General features: G+C 50.3%; 1 protein-coding gene across 3 annotated transcripts in view; it reads left to right on the top strand.

Annotated features, from left to right (window-relative positions):
- STX8 (syntaxin 8) overlaps positions 1-20,024 on the top strand; it is a 74,473-nt gene that overhangs the window by 39,221 nt on the left and 15,228 nt on the right. For 2 of the 3 annotated variants that reach the window (XM_074555254.1, XM_074555255.1), the window contains exons 7-8: positions 8,877-8,978; positions 16,451-16,584. In XM_074555254.1, the coding sequence (XP_074411355.1) occupies positions 8,877-8,978; positions 16,451-16,578 (230 nt within the window). In that variant the 3' untranslated portion in view covers positions 16,579-16,584. The remainder of the gene's footprint in view (positions 1-8,876; positions 8,979-16,450; positions 16,585-20,024) is intronic. The other variant, XM_074555256.1, reaches the window with a different exon arrangement.

Genomic DNA, 20,024 nt, shown 5'->3' with positions numbered 1-20,024 from the left:
CTCTGGATGTGGTGGCTGCTGGTCCTGGTGTGTGTGCCAGGGGAAGGGGGCACTGCCTGCTCTGCAAAGGGGTGAAGCTGGCAGGGAAGGAGCTCTGGGCTTTACTCTGTCCTGCTCCTCTGCTCAGCACTGCTGCTCATTTTCGCCAATCTCCTTTAATCTGCACTGAAACCAAGAGCACTCATCTGCAGTTGTTGGATAGTTCCCCATTGCAGGGGCCTTGGCAGCAGTGAAATTTCACTGCTTTGGAGCTCCTAAATGTGAAAAATGTGAAAAATGTGGAGCATCGTTGTAGGCATGGCCTGGCAGTGAGCACTGGGGATGGGGTGGTCCAGCTCTTTGGGTTGAGTTTTCCTTTATTTCGGTAGGGATGAGTTAAAAATCCTGCTCAGCCTGCTGGACACCCCAGCAATGCCAGAGTGCCTTTCTTTGGGGTGCTGCCCCCAAGCCAGCAGGTGAGAATTGGTTTAATTGGTTTTTATCTGGTGGAGAGGTGGCTGGAGGTGACCAGAGAGGGTGAAGACCTCTGCCCACTGCTGCATTTTCTGTTTTTCTCCATGGGCTAAAGCCTGGTTTGTTGGTACCCACAAGGATTGTGTTATGTTCCTGGGGGGGGGTTTGCTTTTTATGAAGCGTAGGAGCAGGAATTGCCAAGGAGATCTTAAAAGTGGCAACAGCTGCATGGAGTGTAACACAGGTTTTTCCCTTTTTTTTTAATATTTTTGTTTTGGTGTTTTTGTGGGGATTTTGGTTTTCTTTGTGAAATGGGCTGGAAACCTCAACTTAGGGTGTTTAGTAGCCAAATAGTGTTTTATGGGGTATAACATAGCTCTTTTGGACATTTTTTGGTATTGGTTGTTTTGGTTGTTGGTTTTTCTCTTTTTGTGTTTTTGTTTTGGTATTGGTTGTTTTGGTTGTAGGTTTTTCCTTTTTTAATGTTTTTGTTTTTGTATTGGTTATTTTGGTTGTGGGTTTTTTTCTTTTTTGTATTTTTGTTTTGGTGTTGGTTGGTTTGGTTGTAGGGGTTTTTCTTTTGTGTTTTTATTTTGATATTGGTTGTTTTGGTTGTGGGTATTTTGGGTTTTTTGTAGGGTTTTGTTGGTCTCTTTCTCTGTGAAATGGACTGGAAGCCTCAGCTTGAGGTGTTCAGCAGCCAGAACAGTGTTTTATGGGGATTTGCTAAACTGCCTCAGGAAATTGTGGCAACTGATGTGTATTTGTAATGCAAGCTGTTGATATCTATGGAAAAGGGTTGCAATGGTGTAAAAGCTTGGGAAAAATGAGACTTGCTAAAGGAAAGCAGGCGTGAGTGCTACCAACAGTTTCTGAAGGCAGTATTTTAACAAATCCTGCTTAGATTTTGGATAAAGGGAAAACAAACAAATGTGGATTCTGAAGCAGCTTCTGTCCTTTCATTTTCTGCTGTAAGTTTGCAGAGCACAAACAGATTGTAGCAGGAGAAGTGTTTGGCTTGTCAGGGATTTGTTAGAGCCATGGAAGTGGCCTTGCAGCCTCCCAGTGCTCCAGGCTTTCCTAGACATGCAGATTTTATGGGTGTTTTATCTGTTAGGAGGATTTCCTTGCTTTTTCCCAGAGCCACGTCGGTAGGAAAATAATTTGTTGACATTGTTCCTATAACTTGAAGATTTTGCTGGAAGTTTGGGTTGTGCAGCCCCAAAATCTCTGTTGTGTTGCTGGGGCACTTGGATTTGGGGTTTGAATAGAAATAAATGTTAATTACAAGTGCAGAGAGCCCAGTGAGTGCTGTGAGCTTGGAGAGCCCAGAGCAGAGCCCTGGCGTGTGGCACTGGGGACTTCAGGCACTGCTGTGAACTGCAGGCATTTATTTATATTTATTTATAATATTTATAGTTCCTGTAGGAATTATAAATAAATAAGTTTATTTATGTATAATTCCTACAGGAACATTTTTGTTCTGAAGCTCTGTTTGATCTTAGGTGCTGTGCCTCAAACACAGTGAGGGAAAGGAGGGGTCACTGGTTGGGAGCAAAGGGGAGGAACAAATGGCTTCACACTCAAACACTTGCAGGGAAGGAGACTTTTATCTGCTGGCAGATAACAGGAGAGGAAAGGCAGTGCCATATCATGTGGATATAGCTCTTGCCTGCCTTGTGTCACTGCGAGTTCTCAACACATCTGGGCTGAGAGCAGTTCCAGTAACATCCAAAAGTACTATTTTGGTTGGCACTCTGGGGCTGTGCTAGATGCCAATTGGTAATGGCTCTTGGAAAGAGTCTGCCTTGAAACTGTCTCTGAGCTGTTCCCCAGAGAAATTATTCAATTAAGTACAGCTAAAATTAATGGCCATGGGTTTTGTTCAATCAAACAAAATAAGCAGCTGGAGAAGGGGAAACTTCTCAGTGTGTGCTTTTAAAATAACAACTCTTAGCTAATAACTGTGTGAGCTGGGGTTGATAGCAGTGTTTGTTTTCCCAGAGATGCTCTGGATGAGCCACTGAGGCTTCCCCAGCTGACAGCCTTGGATGGCTCTGTGTCACCTCCAGGCATTCCCCAGGCACCATCTGGTGCTCCTGGACCTGCTTTGGGGAGGATGGAGTGTCCTGGGCTGCCCTGGGGTGTCAAAGTGTAACCCAGATACACTCAGATATTTTAGGATGAGTGAATGCAGCATGGAAGGGGCGTGGGGTGGAACCAGAGGGCCCAGAGGTGCCCTTGGAGCAGGTGGCAGGGTTCTCTGTGGCAGAACGAACAGGCTCCTCTAGTGGTGGCAGGTGTTAGCCCTGAGGGCTTGGTTGGGGAAGTTGTGGGCTGCTCCTGGTTCTGAGCTGGGTCTGGTCTACTCTGCTCTACTCTACTCTATTCTACTCTACTCTACTCCTACACTAAAGAGTAGAAGAAAGGATTTCATCAGAAGGCTAGCAAGGAATGGAATGAATAATAAAATCTTGTGACTGACCAGAGTCCCAACACAGCTGGACTATGATTGGCCATGAGACCAATCCCAGATGCACCTGTTGCATTCCACAGCAGCAGATAATCATTGTTTACATTTTGTTTCTGAGGCCTCTCAGCTCCTCAGGAGAAAAAAAAATCCTGGCAAAAGGATTTTTCATAAAATATGTCAGTGACAGAGCCCCTCTGCCAGCCCAGCCCAGCAGGGCAGGGACATGGAGAGTGGGACATGTCCTGCTGCCACCTGGAGTCCGAGGAGCTGCAGGGGAGGCTCTGCAGGTGAGATCCCCTCTGCTGTGTTCCCCTTTGTAACAGGAATATTCCTGCAGGAGCTACAAAATTCCTAACAGAAATTGTAACAGGAATATTCCTGCAGGAATTACAAAATTCCTAGCAGAAATTGTAACAGGAATATTCCTGTAGGATCTCTGTTAATTGAAAGAGGTAAAGAGTGAGACAGTTGGAATACAGAGGAGCAATTTGGTGTGACCCCTTGGAGAAGTTTGTGGTTTTGGGGTTTTCAATGCTTGCAAGAAGTTCTGCCAAAGTGGAGATTAAATGTCCTCAGTTAAATTTGGTATTGTGCAGGGAGGAATCTTGTTGTTTGCATGAAATGCAGAGCCCATCAGAGCAGGGAGCACAGGGGTTTTGGGGTGCAGCTGAAGGAGGAGAAGCCCAGTGGGGCTCTCCTGTGGTGTTTGTGTGAAATGCAGAGCCCATCAGAGCAGGCAGTGTGGTGTCCCAGGAGCACCAGGGGATTTGGGTGCAGCTGAAGGAGGAGAAGCCCAGCGGGGCACTCCTGTGCTGCCTTTGGCACAGGCAGCTGCACACCTCAGAAAGCTACAAAAACCTGCCATGGCTGCAGCCAGGAGACAAATTAGGATTCCTGGCTTTGTGTTTTTTACTACATTTTTCCTCTTTTCACTCTGCCTTGACATTGCAGCTGGCACACAGTGCTGAGGTTGTTCAGGTTTCTGATGTGCTTACATCAGTTGCAATCTTCATTTCATAGCCCTGGCACTTGGAACAATGCTTTGCTTTCTTATTGCCATGCAATTATGGGGTTTGGACATATAGGGGTTGGCATTCCCTCTGTGATTCATTTCTTTGGTATCCAGCTCTTCTCCTGAGGCACCAGAGACCTGAGGGAGGGAGAGCCTGCCTGGCCTCTCCTCTGGATTCCAGCCTCACTGTAATTGGGTTTATGTTGGGATTTCAGCTCTCTCTGTTTTCCTAAGGCTGCCTGGAGTCTCCATGACTCAGTGGGGCAGGCCTGGAGGTGCATTACTCACCAATAAATGCCATTGAGTGATCCATAAATTTCAATATATGGAAAATCCCAACCATTCTAAGGAAATGTCTGGTCAGCAGCAGCACTGCTCTGAGAACTGATCAAACCCCAGGTCTGCTTCTCTCTTCCAGTGCTGAATTTCATGTGGCCACCTCTGCTTGGCTTTTGGGTTTCTCACTCACAGACAGAAAGGGTGCAGGTCACAGATGGAGTTGCCAAACCCAAATGCGACTTCTAATGCATTTTAAAGAAAACAAGCGGGCAAAAAAAAAATATCTATTAGTGTAAAGTCATGTGTGCAGAACTCTAAAACCTGTTCCACTTCATGGGAGGAGATGGTCACCCTTCCCAAGGAATTCCTGAGTTAAGGAGAGGGATTTAAAAAAATAAAAAACCTCGGGACACGTGTGCAGGGATGGGGACAGCTGTGACAGTGGGCTTTGGGCACTGCAGCACAGGGACAGGGATGGGGACAGCTGGGACAGTGGGGTTTGGGCACTGCAGCACAGGGACAGGGATGGGGACAGCTGGGACAGTGGGCTTTGGGCACTGCAGCACAGGGACAGGGATGGGGACAGCTGGGACAGTGGGGTTTGGGCTGATGGAGCACAGGGACAGGGATGGGGACAGCTGGGACAGTGGGCTTTGGGCTGATGGAGCAGCTCCTGGCCCAGCTCACCTCCAGCTCTGACCTCCAAACCTCTCCCACTTGGGCTGTGCTGAAGTGATTCTGAGTTTAGTGCTGGGCTTGGGCACTGGGTTTGATCTCCTGCTTCCCTGAAAGGAGCCCTGGCTGAGATGTGCTCCTGGCTGGGTTGTGGTTGCAGGGCTGTGTTACAGGAGTGTCCTTTGGAAGGTCACCAGCAGCCAGCCTGCCTTCCCCCGTCTGCTCCCTCCCTCTGCCAGCTCTCTCTCCATCCTTTTTTAGCCTGTTCCTTGCATGGCCAGCTGAATGGGAGGTGATAGAATGTGGAATTGCCAGCGTGAAGGGCAGGGGGGGCTGCAGGTGCGTCAGGAAAGGAACCTGAGGAGGGTCAGTGCTCTGAGAAATTCCTTAGCTGTGGATTCTTTGGTGCCCATCTTAGAAATCCAGGGCTAATTTTCAACTCTGCCTTATCCAACACGAATTTCCTTTGGAGTGGGGAGAAATATTGAATTTACAGGGAGGTTGGGCACTGCCCTGTGCTTGGGTGTCACCACAACAGGGGATCTGTGGGTGCAGGGGATGGATGGATGGATGGATGAGTGGATGGATGGATGGATGAGTGGATGGATGAGTGGATGGATGGGTGGATGTTTCTCTTCAGAGGAACCTGCTGGGCTGAACTTTTGCTTCAGCTGGGAGTGGGGTCAGAACCTCCTTGTGCTTCCTCCCTGTTCCAGCTGCTCAGACCTCCAGGTGCTGCCATGAGCCCTCCAGAATTCTCCCTGTCCCAGCTGAGACATCAAAGGGCTGGGTGTTTGAGCTGTGGGTGAAGTGCCCTGCTCCCCTGGAAGCTGACTGTGTCACAAAACATGTTTTTATCTATCTATCTATCTATCTATCTATCTATCTATCTATCTATCTATCTATGTATCTGTCTATCTGTCTATCTATCTGTCTATCTATCTGTCTATCTATCTGTCTATCTATCATGTTTTTATATATATATATATATATATATCTGGAGAAATGCTCCTTCCAGGATGTGCAGGGCAGCCCTTTGGTTCAGCAATGGGTCCTGGCAGTGGGATGGGAAAGGAGAGGCTTCCCACAGAATCCCAATTGCAGTGCCTTGGGCTTTGAAATGATGACAGAAAATTTCCCTGCTCACATTTGTTCTCATTTAGCTACAGCTTGTTCACCAGGATGTTTTTCAAGGAGGGTCTGGTCCGTGTTGGCAGAGGAAAGTCTCCAGTTTCCCAAGCATGCTTATCACTTTGTCCTTGACAACGATGGGGACTTGCAGCACTTTTTTGGTGGAGAGGCAAACATGAGCAGTCCTGCCCTTGCAAGCAGCATTGTCCTGCTCTTCCTGTGTGCTGAATCACGCAGGACAGATAAAGTGTCCCCAAAATGTTGTTGGCTTTGCAGATGTCAGACCTGGGAAAGTTGGGTGGAAGGGGGAGGAGAGTGAATATCTGAACTGCAAACTGAGCAAACCTGGTAGCTCAAACAAAATGCCTCCCATCCCTTGGGAAAACGTGTGCTGGTGTAGGATGGACAATACTGAGTGCCATAATAGTGATGAACAGTGATTTTCAATATTGCAAACAACTTTAGAAATAAGGAGAGTTTGTGTTTGGCATAGAGCAGTGTTGGTGGGGTGCATGGTCAGATGCAGAGGGTAAAACACAGGGGGTGGTTAATTTTGGTAGAGCACAGGGGAAGGGCTAATGTTTGGTAAAACACAGGGAAGTGGTTGATGTTTGGTAAAACACAGGGGAGGGGCTGATGTTTGGTAAAACACAGGGAAGTGGTTGATATTTGGTAAAACACAGGGTGGTTGATATTTGGTAGAACACAGGGCAGTGGTTGATATTTGGTAAAACACGGGGTGGTTGATGTTTGGTGGAACACGGGAATGGCTGATATTTGGTGAAACGGGAATGGTTGATGTTTGCCCCCTGCCCTCCTTCCTGGGGATTCAGGGATGGTTTGGGCTGCAGGACAGGAATCAGGAGCTCAGGCTTTAAGAGAGCTGTGTGTTTTCAAAGCCCAGGGTTTTTTAGATACTGATATCATTTTACATGGGGACTCACTGGAGATGACAGAGTGTTGGTGGAGCAGATGGAATCATGCACTGCAAGGATGCTGCTCAAATGTCTCAGCTCTCCGGGAGAGCAAAACCTCCGTGCTCCGTGTGCCTTAGACATTTCCTTTGTGCTGCAGAACTTTGATAATTTTATGTGGCTTTTGCTATCTCTGTGTACAATCAGCCTGGTTTTATCTGTGTGTGATACAGTGCTTGTTCCTTGATAAGACTGAGAACATAAACACCCTCCATAATGAACATCTGGGACCTGAGGGAACAGCTGGAGCTGTGTCAGGAGAGGTTTGGGATGGATTTAGGGGAAGGTTCCTCCCCAGAGGGTGCTGGCACTGCCCAGGCTCCCCAGGGAATGGGCACAGCCCTGAGGCTGCCAGAGCTCCAGGTGCCTTTGGGCAGGGTGGGATTGTTGGGGGGTCTGGGCCGGGTGATCCTGGGGGTCCCTCCCAGCTCAGGAGTTTCTGTTATCTGCTCTGGGAAGGTCAATGGTGCAGAAAACCATTCCCAGTCACAGGGGTGACAGCAGGGAAGCTGCAAGAACTATTGTCACACCCTGGCACTGCTCTTGTAAGGACAGGGGCTCCCTGTGTCACAGGGAACTTTGGGAAGCACAAGGAATGCCCTGTCTTCCCTGTCTGTTCACTGTCACCCCTTTTCCCTTGTGGAGACAGCTGGGAAATCTTCTGTTTGAAGGAACACAGTCAAACCAATAAAGGCTTCATAATAAAGGCTATGTCCTGACGGATTATATTCTTTAAATGTTCTTTAACCCTCTGCCATCACCCATTCAGGGTTTGAGCCATTTTGGGCAGAATATCACTTTGTCTGCTGTGTGCTCTGACTTCTGCTTTGGTTGGTTCCCTCAGGGCAGGGCTGCAGTGCCAGGACCTGATGGGGTACAAGGGCACAGCCACTGTCCCCAGGCCTGGCTCAAAGGCAGGCAGGGCTTACAGAGACCAGCATCAATAGTGGGCAGGGTGCTGAAGTGGCTGTGCACAGCACTCAGGGCTTGGCTGCTGTCCTCCCCTATCTGTCAGGCACACTGGAAGCCTCTCCTACCTGCAGGACTGAGGGCACACCAGAGCTGGTGTGTGCAGGCACCAGGAGCACTGGCTGGGTGTTCCAGGGCAATCAGAGCATAACAGGCACTGAGAGGGAAATTTCCTGCCTGAATGTGGCTTTTCGTGTTGAGCCATCCCATCAGCCACTCTCAGGGAAAGCCTTGTACCAGCTCTGCTTTCCATGACAAAATTAAAGCCATCACTTACAGGAGGTCGAGGGTGGCTTGGCTTCAAGTTTTCCTTTCTCCTCTCTTAAAATTTAATGTAGGGGAAACTCTGCCTGCTTTTCTTTTCCCAGAGGACCTTCTGGGCTGCAGGGAGAGCTGCCAGACCCACAGCTCCAGGAGGGAACCAGGGCAGCATTTGTGACCTCAGTGGTGGTGTGGTCAGGGCTGCACTGGGTGCTCCCAGAAGCCTTTATGAAGGTGGTGGATGTGGTCTAGTGAGGATGTCGTGACCAAGTGCTGAGATGCTGTTCCAGGGACTGAAATTCCAGATTTCCTGTAGCACAGGCATTAATTCCCTCACTTTGGCTCACATCAGCTTTGTGGCTGCCACCATCCTGTCCTCCCTGACCTCCTAGACTGGTGCTGCTGTTTCAGGCTGTATTTTTTCCTCCACTTCAGGCTGTGCTTTCTCCTCACTCTAGCAGTGGAGCACTGCACTGAATCTGCAGTCTCTGGTGTGGTACCTCCCAGGATTTGGACCTTTCAGTGATGGGAGCCGTGGTGTGTCCCTCTGGGGGATGCAGCTGGTTCCTTTCTGGGGCTTCCAGCAGGAGGGAGGCTGGGCAGGGCTGCTGTGGGCTCAGGTTTGATGTTCCTGTTCCTCTCTCCCCAGAGATCATCGATGACCTGACGAGCCTGGTGGAGAGCACAGACGGGCGGCTGCGCAGCCAGACACGGCACGTGCAGGCAGTGGAGAGGAAATCCACGTCATGTGGTAGGAGAGGGGTGCAGGGAAACACCCAGGGGTGCAGGGCGCACACCATGGGGTGCAGAACAAACACCCACCCAGGGCTGCCCTGGGGGCTGAGCTGGAGCAGAGGCTGGGCAGAGTTACAGAATAAAGCAGGGATTTATTCAAAGGATCTCCTTAATGGATCCACCTTGGGCAGCACAAGAACCCAGCCAGGGCTGCACCCAAGATGAACCAAAATGGTCCCAAAATGAACCAAAATGATCCCAAAATGCACGACCGGGCACGGGGTCTCTCCCTGGGATCAGTTCTGCTCCATTTGCACCTTGCAGTTCATTGTCCCATTTCAGCTTTAGCCCAGGCAGTCCCACCCTGCTTGTTTTTCTCTCTCCAGCCCACGGTGTTTGTGCTCTTGGACCTGAGATTTGGATCATTTGTCCTTGGTGCCCAGCTGGAGTAGGAATTGTTTTGTCTCCCTGCTCTGTGCACAGAGCTCACCATCCCTTACTATGAAGCTCAGAACTGCCCACCTAGCCAGCACAGAATGTGAAAAATACAAAAGCTAAACCTGAGGCATCACCAGGGCAGTTTTTCACTGAGGATGTGCAGTTATTAACTGTTGCTAATTGCTGTGCAGTGCTCCCCCTGAGGCACAAACCCCAGCACTCCACACATCTCAGCAGCTCTGACTGGCTGGGTTGAAGTGCTGGTGCAGTTAATTCCCTTCAGCCGTTTGACTCCAGCCTTGCACAATGTCCTGATTGTAAGAAATGGTTTGAAATTAGAGCAGTGCATGTTAATTAGCTTTACACAAACTTGCTACCAGCTCTCACAAAGCTGGCACAGCAGGGAGCGGGGCTGCAGGGGTGTTCCTGGGGTGTCCTGCAGGAATGAGCTCCTAACCCAGCAGCACTCAGAGCCTGCCAGGCATGAAATCCTTCCTGGTGACCCTGCAGTGATGAGCAAGCTGCTAAACTAAACTGGCCTTGCTCTGCAGACAGCCAAGGACAGGGATATCCACAGGCAGGCTTGGATGAAGGGCTGAGGGCTGGAGCTCTGACCAGGAGAGGATGCTGTGGATGGTGGAGAAAGTGTCTTTGTGTGGGGAGAGTGACTGACTGGGGGATGAAATCCCTGGGGAGGTGGTCACAGTTCAGGTCTGGATCAGCATTTCTGGTTCTGGTCTCCCTGGATTTTACCGTACTAGAAGACTCACAATGCTCTACAGAATTTTGACTGTCAGTCAGAAGTTGCTGAAATTGGGTCTGTGTAGCTCACTAAAGAGGAATCCAAGGGCTGAGGTGGTCCCAGCTTGGCTGTGGCTGGTGGCAGGGAGATTTCCCTCTGTGCAGTGAGGCTCTGCCTGCGCAGCTCCCCAGCTCTCCCTGTCAGTGAAGCATCTTTGCAGCACTGACAACTCCAGGGATTTATTTGGCTCTCCATGTGTGATAAGGTTCTGAAAGCGTGGTTGATGGAGGCTGATGGAAAGCTGTGGCTTCTTCTGGAGGTTAAAGTTGACTTGTCAGAGTCATTTGTCTCTGTGTTCTCCCGTACCAACTGCAGCTGGAATTAGAGGCGTGACTGCAGAGTTCATGACTGACTCTTTTATTTTAGATCCTGGATGTTGATGCAAGATGGATTTAATTTAAAGCTGAGTGCACTTGAATGATGCTGAGTAGCCCTGTGTGCCTTTGGAGTCTCCCCTTAATTCCTGTGGCCTCGCGTTCCTCACGAGTCCAGGGCAGCCCAGCTTGGGATGGGGGTGGGCAGGGGGTCAGTCCCAGGGGGTCCAGGAGGGATTTCTCCCCATTTTTAGGTTCCTCATTCCCCATTTCCATTCCTGCAAGTGCAGCCCCAGACATGTTGCATGATGATGGGGCTGTGTCTTTAACTCGGGAAGCCCATCCTGGCTGCCTGGGGAATTTCAGAGGAGGAGGAGGATGGGAGAAGGAAGGCTGGGAGGATCCTGGCCTGGATTCCTTGGGGGTGACCTTTCTCACCCTTTGCACATTGGAAAACATTTGGCTTTGGTGAGAAGTGCAGCCTCTGGTGCCTGTTCCCTCTGCTCCCCTAGGCCTTCCTGTGTTTGCATAACAATTTGGGCATAAGCAAACACCAAATTGCCTCAGCTGGCTGCTTCCTCCTGCCCAGGCGTGAGCTGTGGAGCAGCAGAGCTGAGCACACAGGCTTCAGCAGCATCCTCCCATCCCCTTCCACCCTTATCCTGGCACTGGGATGAACTGGTGCACTGGGATCAGAAATACCCTCCCTGTACATGGGCTTGCCCCTGGAATGAGGCCAAGCAGCAGGAAGACTGGCACCTGCCAGAGTGCCTGTTTATCATTTACATTTGATCAAATTAAATTGATCAAGTTCAGTAACTCTCTGGGTTTGATGCCTTACTTTGGATTTAAAGCAGGGTGAGTGCTCAGCCCTTGCTCCCCCAGACCAGTCTCCCCTCTGCTCCAGCTGTGGCTGGCAATGTGTTTTTCCCTCCTTTTTGAAATCATGATGTCTTTTTATTCTGCTGCTGAGTGCCTGTGCTGGAGCCAGGGGCTGTGGGCACAAGCAGAGCTCCCTGGCTGCAATAATGGAATAATCCCTGTTTTACAGGCAGGAATGTCATGCATTAATGGGTGTGTCTTTGTTAGCAGCCAGTATCCTCAGAAAATCAAAGGATTGCTGGAGAAGCCCAGCTTTAATCAATATTTCAACATCTGCCTCTGATGCAAACCCCATTTCCAGCTGTGGGGCTGCTCCCAGTGCCCTCTGGTGAGCCCAGTGCTGCCCTTGGGGCTATGCCCTGGGCATTCCCAGCCTGGCACAGCCCTCAGCCTGTCCTGGGGGGGGTGTATTCCATTCACAGCTGATTTTCAGAGCCATTTTTCTGGCTGTCCCCGAGCTGCTGACAGTGCCCATGGAAGGCTGTGCTGTGTCCCAGAGGCCTCAGGCAGCCCCACACTGGTGGCACTGGGCACTCCCAGGATTGCAGTGCAGGGATAACCATGGGATGGGCTCCAGCCTCTGCATTTATGAAATTATTGTTGAAAATCATCAGTCATCCGCAGGCAGATGTTTGCATAGTCCCTGGCATTGTTTTCTCCCTTCCCAGTGAGTGCTGGGCATTTGCAGGGGTGCTGGGACATATAAGATTCTTGGATTTCAGAAATTTGCATTGAGCTTTCAGCAGGGAGTTCACTCAGCCCATCAGTCAGGTGCCAGGCTGCCTGCACCAGCTTTGCTCCAGGAATGGCTGTGTGTGCACAGTCCTGCCTTCTCAGCCTCACCACTGCTGCTCCTGGGCTGCTTTGTGCTGTCTTTGCCAGTCTGGGCACCTTTAGGGCTTTCTGCAGAGTAATACTCACCAACCATTTCTCAATAAATGGTTTTATTAGAAACTTTAATCCTTGGAGTGTCTTCTTAAGAACTGCATTTAAAAATTTGCAAATAAATTGAAGTGTAATTAATGCAGAAATGCTGGGGGAAATGGGTTTGGTGCTTTTGGGTAACTTTCCCTCATCCTTGAGTTTTGCAGTGGGATTTTTTGTTTGGTTATTTCGCTAAAGACCATGAGTAGAGAGGATGGTTAAGCCAGGCTTTGGCTGTGATAGAACATCCTCAATGTTTGTGTCTGGAGCAGCCAAGGGGATTTTGGGTGCTCAGGCCCCAGCTGGAAGCTTTATTGGCAGATGTGACCTGTGCAGAGGTGGTTGCACCTCAGCTGTGCCATGTGTGGGGTCAGAAATGCTTCAGGTCCTGCTGAAGGATGGATTTTGGGGAGGGGAGCTGGGCACTGCTGGTCCCACCCCAGTCCTTCTCTGGTGTTCTCCTGCTGCTCCTGTTTCCTGGAGAAGCAGCACAGAAAACCATGAGTTTGTCAGAGTAAAAACAAGCAGAAAAAGAAAAGAGGGAGCTTCTAATTCTGGTGGGTGAGTCTGTGTCCATCCCGTTCCCAGCAGCCTGAGGGCAGCAGACCTCGCTCTCCTTGTGCATCCCTGTGTGCCTTCAGATGAATGAGAGTGAGGAGCAGGCACAGCAGATCCCTGCTGGGCAGGAGTGTGTCCTGCAGAGCACGGAGCAGTCTGTCCCTGTCCCTGCTTTCCCCTGGTCCAGCAGATGGCAATGCAATGCAAGCACCTCCCTGAGGCCAGGTGAGGGCTCTGCTCCCCTTCCTGCCCAGGAGTGCCAAGGGCAGGGTGGAATCTACAGCAGATTAATCTGCACCAGGTGGGTGACTTGTTTTAACCTTACCAAAACACCTGAATGAAAACCAGAGCTCTGCTAATCCCTTTAATGGGAGTTTTTGGAAGGTTTGGTTTGTTTTAAAACAGGGTAGCTTGGATTATATAAGGTTTCCTCTAGAAAATAATGATTCATGCAGGCTGGGGCCTTTTCCTGCCAGGTTCTGTGATCTCTCTGTTCTAAGTTTGCTTATTTTTGCCATGGATTTAATTTGTTTTATAAATTACAATGGCAGCTGCTCAGGTTTGTTCCTCTGACATTTCCTGTGTGTTTAGATGAGCAAGTCCCCATCCATTTGTTTTTTGCTCAGTGGGGAGGAGGAGCTGGTTCAGCTGCCATGAAATCAGCCTTTCCTGCAATCTGACTCTGGCAGAGGTTACTCTGATATTCCTCCTCCCTGTCAGAGCTGCTCTGAGTCCCCTGTCCAGCCTCTGGTGGGATCACATCTCTTGGCCTGGCAATTTAGATGTTTTCCTGAGATGGGGCTGTGCTGGTGGCAGTGTGCCCAGCCTGGTGGCAATATCTCCAGCCTGGTGCTCACTCCTGCAATGTTCCAGCCTGGTGGCAGTGTCCCCAGCCTGGTGCCCATTCCTGCAGTGCCCTTGTGCCCTCCAGCCAGCTCCTGGCCTTGCTCTGCCTCCTCCTCTTCACACTCACTGTATTCATGTCTCAAATATTTGCTGGTGCTGAGGTGTTGGAATGGATTCAGCTGATGAAAGAGGATGGAGCTAAGCAGTCACAAAAAGGGTTTTTTTTGTGAAAAAGGTGGTTTTGATTTGCTCTATGAGTCCCAGGTGGGAGCACAGCATGTCCTGGTGCTGTCAGCCCTGTGTGTGTTGAGCAGGAAAAGATGGGACTTTCTGGGTCAGAGGATCCCTTCAGGATCAGTTTCTGAGAACAAGGTTGTTTTTTCCCCCCCATTACTCCTGTTGCAAAGCTGAAATGGTCATAAACTTATTTCCAACCTGGACCTGTCAGGGATACTTCATGATGCCCACGTGCAGCCCTTGTTCTGCTGTCCTGAATAGTTCTCTCCTCTTTTTCATTTTTTCCCTTGAATGTGTGTGTCCAGGAGATCACTCAGTGTGCCCTCCCAGCTTTGTTTTGTAGGGCTGAACAAGTGTCTTTACATTTTCATCTCCTAAATTAATCTGGTTTCTGCCAAGTCTTTTTTTAATACCCCTTCCTACTTAAACCTTTTGTATGTTTAAGCACAGGAACCAAGTGCAGCATCCCTGGGGCTGCTCACAGCCCTGGGTTTGTGTAAACCCTGTAACCTGGCTTGTCCAGCAGCTCCAGCTCTTCTCTGGCTGTTGGACATACTGCAAGTCCAGCACGGTGATGCCTCAGTCATTTTGGGTTTGAGCTGTTTGCTTGGGCCTTTCTCACTCTTGAACATTTTCCACTCGAGTTCATTTTCTTTCCAGCTCCCAGCAAAAACCACTGTTTATCCCCAGAGTGTGGCTTCCTCTCCCCTCCCGTGGAATTTCACCATTTCTCCATTCATCTTCACAGTTTCCCATTTTCGCCCATCCAGTCCCAGCTTTCCTGTGTGCTGCTGCTGCTGCTTTCCAGCTTTGTGTCAGCAGCAGATGTCATTAGCACACTCACTTCTCGTGCCAAGGTCATTAATAAAAACATTTAATAAGCTCAGCCTGCTGACCACTCCTGGAGGAGCTCTGCCAGTGACCTCCATCCATTCTGCTCCTTCTTTCAACGCCACTTCCCCTCTCACCAGTTTCCTGCCCCTCCAGCTCTGCTAATTCCCAGGTTTTCATTCCAGGCTTTCCCATCTGGGGCTGCATCACTTTGCTGAAGTCTGTGTGGGTAGGTTCTGTCACGTCCTTTGTCTACAGAATTCACTATCTGACCAGCTAACCTGGTTAGCCTTGTGTGATTTGATTTCCTCTCAGTGCACTCCCAGTGTTTTCTACCCTCTTTAATTTTGGTTTCCTGTTCTAGTTTGCCTTGGTTTGCTCTGGAGCCTCCAACCCGCCCAGGCTGGTCAGAGCTGGGGATGCTCAGAGCTGTTTCTCCCCTACATTTTATGGGTGGCAGCAGTGTGGGTGCTGCAGTTCCCCTCTGGCTCTGGAGGGATCCCTGGTTTGGGGGTACCTGTCCTGGCTGGGGCTCGGGTGAGGGGTGCATCACTCCTGCCTTCATTCCTGGCTTTAGGGACACCCCAGAGTGGCATTTCTGGGCCTGGATGGTGTCAGTCAGGCAGAGGCTGAAGCCTGGAGCAGTGAAATGCCATCCCTCCCCATCAGGGGACAGGGAGAGGGGGAGTAAAAGGCAATCGAGATCTTCTTAATTACATTTGCATATGCAGCTGTTCAAACAGACTGAACTTCATCAGAGCCTGCTCATACCTAGCAGGAGATTTAGAGCAGCTGTTGTCAGCCCACGGAGTGGGATCCTGCAAATCTGGTGTTAAATAAGCCCCTGGGCATCCTGCTCACCCAAGCTGCCCATCACTGCAAAAGGCCAAGCAATTAATTGGATTTCAATATTGAGAAAGTGGAATTGTGTGAAACATCCGAGCGTGGCTGCTTACAGCTCGGTTTCCAAGGATACGTGTTGCAGAATTAAATCATTAATTTATATTTCTGAAAACAGTGATGAAATGTGTTAATTTGTACATTACCAAAGAGGCTCAAACTTGCCTCCTTCTGCCTTTTCTTTCCTAATATGCTCAATGACAAAATAATTGCTCTCCCTGATCTGGAGCTGAAATCCATTGGTGCTCAGGCTCGGGGATTTTGTGCCACGTTCAAACCCAAATTAGGGGGAAATCATCTGGGTTAAAGGTTTGTAGTGATTCCTGCAGACTGAAATTCTGCCTTAATCTTTGGTTCCTGAATGCTGAGCCTTTTGCAGCCTTCCTTGGGAGTGTTACCCTGCATCCCCTGAGCCAGAGCTGGGCTGAGCATGCAGTGCCCGGGCAGGGCATTCCAGCATCTGGAATTTTGTGCTTGGCCAGGGCAAGGGAGAGGGGCAGCATCTGGAATTTTGTGCTTGGCCAGCCCAGGACAGAGCGAGGGGCAGCATCTGGAATTGTGCTTGCCCAGCCCCGGGCACTGCAGGGCCACAACAATGCACGGAGGATGTGGTCAGGGGGAAATGAGGCTGCTGGGGACAAGTGGTTGTGTTGTCTCTTCAGGGCTCTGTGGGATGTGTGGAGGATGCTGATCCCAGCAGAACCCGGGGATATAAATCAACAGGGGCTGGGATCTCAAACACTTCTTGTTTTGCAGAAGTGCAGTGGGACTCCTGCCATGGTTCCAGTGGGCTGAGGAGCAGTGTCCTCATGGGGAGAGCAGCAGGAAAGCCCTGCCCTTGTGAGGATTGGTCAGCTCTGCTGTTGCTTCAGGAAATGTCCTGACTTAAGGTGAAAATTAAGATTTTCGTGCAGCCTGGGGAAGATCCCATCAATGTCACTGTCACCTGGGCTGCCTGTCTGCTCGCCCAGGCTCCAGGTGGGCTCTGCACCCTGGCTCAGTGTCACACGTAGGGGAGGGGTGCTGGCTGTCACACAGGGTGACAGGGCTCACACTGAGGCTGCTGTGCCGTCCTGGAGCTGCTGTTTGCAGTGACCTTGGTGGGGGAAGCAGAGCAGTGACCCTGGAATGTCACAGCTGTCTGTGAGCCCAGCTGGGTGCTGGTGGCAGGAACCAGCTCTGGGCTGAATGTGCAGCCTGGCTGCTTCAGAAACTTCTCTGCAGGATGCTCAGCCTGTGCCATTCTGGGGGGCTCTGGGCTCTGTGAGTATGGAGCTGTGGCTCATGGGGCATGGCTGCATTGAGGTTGTGTTGTACCGCAGATGGATTGGGACACTCAGTAGCTCCTCTGTAATACTTATCTCCTAAATATTCAAAAATCCTGCACCAGAACATCTCTCTTTTGGCAAGGAAAGCAGTGCCACTGGCTCTGTTTCAGTGGAAGCTTCATTTTGCAAGCCATGCTTTCTGAATCTGCCTGGTTATTGCATTTATCTGCGAGGTGCATTGGGAAAACTGGGAAAACTTGGCTACAGTTTGCAGTGGCCTTTTCAGGGAGGTGCTGTGGGCTTGCACCTCACCCCGGGGTCATTGTGTGCCTGATAATTAATTGTGATTGTCACTGTGGCTCCTGGGGCTGAGGGGAGCAGGGGATGGTGCAGGGTGTCCCCAGACTCTCCTCTGTAAACATCTTCCTTTTGTCAGGAACCTAAAAGAATACACTTATTTTAAACTGCTATCTGCTTCCACAGAGGGACAGTTTTATAGGATACAGACAGTGCCTGCTGGGATTTTTATGGCCTATAGTGTTCTCAGCAAATGGTTTTGAGCACAAGTTGGCTGGGCTGGAATGACCTTCTCTTGTTCATTAACTGTCTGTTGAAAAATCTGCGTGTGGTGGTAGCCAGAGAGCCCTGATTGGGGTTATTTTAGGTGGTGCAGGGAGGTCTGGGCCTTTCCTTCCCTCCTCATTATCAGGCAGCAGAGGCTGCTCAGGGCCTGGTTTATTTACCTAATAAACTGCCTCTTTATCGTCTAGGAAATGCTCACATTTTTCAGCCAAGAAATCCTAGTAACAGGCAAACAGAGGTCTAGCAGTCAGGTCTGGGGAAACAACACGCTGAAGGTCAGCTAATATTGCTGTTATTCTCTGTCCTGGTGGCCATGACAGCAGGGGGGGTTTATTTGAGGATCCCAGACTTGGAGTCATTGTTGGTCCCCGAGCACGGGGGGCTGTGCCAACACTTGGGATATTAATGCATTCTGCAGATCAGTGAATGAGGAATTCCTCCACACTCCTTTCTTTGCAGAAAAAGGGAAAAAATCCCCTTCTCCCCCTTCCCCCTGCTCTCCACACTTTGTTTGCCGTGGCTTTGTCTGCAGGGTGATGCTGGGCATCCCTAATGAGGCTGGCAGGGATGGGATGGGGATGGGGAAAGGGGATGGGATGGGGATGGGATGAGGATGGGATGGGATGAGGATGGGATGGGGTTGAATGGGGATGGGGATGCCAGGGATCAGAAAAAGGAATCTGGGCAGGTTTTTTCTATATTCCTTTTCCATAGCAGGAATTGTACTTAGATATTTTTAATATATTCTTTGATCCCTGATGGAAATGTTAATGAGACAAAAACTCCTACAGAGCTCTCCAGACACTGCCCTGCTTTGGAGCAGGGTGGAGTGAAACACAGCCCTTGCAAGGGCTCCTGACACAGAGGCAGCCCCTTTGTTCCCTCCCTTCTGTCCCAGGGACAGCCTGGAAGTGCAGGGGAAGGAGAGGGGCTGGAGAGGCTGAACGTGCAGGGAAAGGAGAGGGGGCTTGGAGCTGGGCAGGATTGGGGTGTTACATGGCCTGCAGGCTGAGGTGGCAGCTCCCAGGAGGGAATGGTGGCTGTAGGGGGCACCCAGGGGTTTTTATGGGATGTAACTGAGGGGGATTGACAGCAGACAAGTTCCAGTCTGCTTCCTGCTTGGATTGGCACAGGCACACAGAGCCCGGCTTGAGCTGAGCCTGGCTTTGGCTGGGCCCTGCTCAGCACCTGCCTGTGCTTGGGCTGGCTCACCTGAGACCCCCAGATGAGGGGGGGAGCCCATCTCCTTTTCATGCCTTCATTCAGCATTAGTCAAGAAAGAAATGGGGGTCAGGAAGGCAGGAAATGTGTGATTTCTGCTCTTGGGTCTTCAGAGACTCACAGAAGGGTTTGGATTGGAAAGAGGACCTTAAAGCCACTCAGTGCCACCCTTGCCATGGCAGGGACACCTCTCACTGTCCCAGGGACACCTTCCCCTGTCCCAAGTGCTCCCAGCCCCAGTGTTCAGCCTGGCCTTGGGCACTGCCAGGGATCCAGGGGCAGCCACAGCTGCTCTGGGCACCCTGTGCCAGGGCTGCCCACCCTGCCAGGGCATAGTTTGTTCCTGATTTCCCATCTAACCCTGCCCTCCTTCAGCTTGAGGCCATTCCCTGTGTCCTGCCCCTCCAGGCCTTGTCCTGGGTGCCCTGAAGGAGCTCTGAGCTCTCCCTGGAGCCTTCTCCAGGCTGAATAACCTCAGCTCTCTCAGCAGGAGCACTCAGCCTTGTGCTTTCCCTTCAGAGCTGTCCCACCATGCAGATGAGCCCTTCCTCAGGCTGCCCATGGGGTTTGTGCCCTTTGTCCGTTTGGTACCAGGGTGAGGCCATTCCTGCTGGAGGAGTCTCTTTGGATGGAGCTAGATGCACTTCAGCAGTCCTGAGCTGTCTAATTCTTGCATAAGGAACTTTCTTTGAGAAGTATTTTTAGAGACATCTCTGATAAAAATACCCCAGGTAGGAGGGAGATCTCTTGGCACACTCACCTTCTCTAAAGTGAGGGGGTTTCACCTTTCCTTTCTAGAGATCCAGAAAAGAGAGGATTGTAATGCTTCAGATCATGGGGCCTGCTGAATAATGCTGTGTAATAATAGTGATGTGCAACTATAGTGCTGTGTAACAATAGTGCTGTGTAACAATAGTGCTGTGTAACAATACTGCTGTGCAACAATAGTGCTGTGCAACAATAGTGCTGTGTAACAATAGTGCTGTGTAACAATGGTGCAGTGCAACAATGGTGCAGTGCAACAACGGTGCAGTGCAACAATAGTGCAGTGCAACAATAATCCTGTTAAACTCAGAGTCCTTTGTTCCATGAAGTGTCACAGAGCCCTGTCTGGAACAGCCTCTCCCAGAACCTGTCGCTCCTCACAGTGCCATGAGTTGACAAAAAGTCAGGATTGTGCCAGCTCTGCAGGCAGGGAATGACACCCTCAGTCCCTGTGCCAGCTCTGCATGTAGGGAATGTCACTCTCAGTGCCAGCT

This window comes from Zonotrichia albicollis, chromosome 19, assembly GCF_047830755.1.
Source record: "Zonotrichia albicollis isolate bZonAlb1 chromosome 19, bZonAlb1.hap1, whole genome shotgun sequence".
Lineage (NCBI taxonomy): Eukaryota > Metazoa > Chordata > Aves > Passeriformes > Passerellidae > Zonotrichia > Zonotrichia albicollis.
Note: the sequence above shows the minus strand (reverse complement) of the source record. Positions and strands in the feature narration are given on the sequence as shown.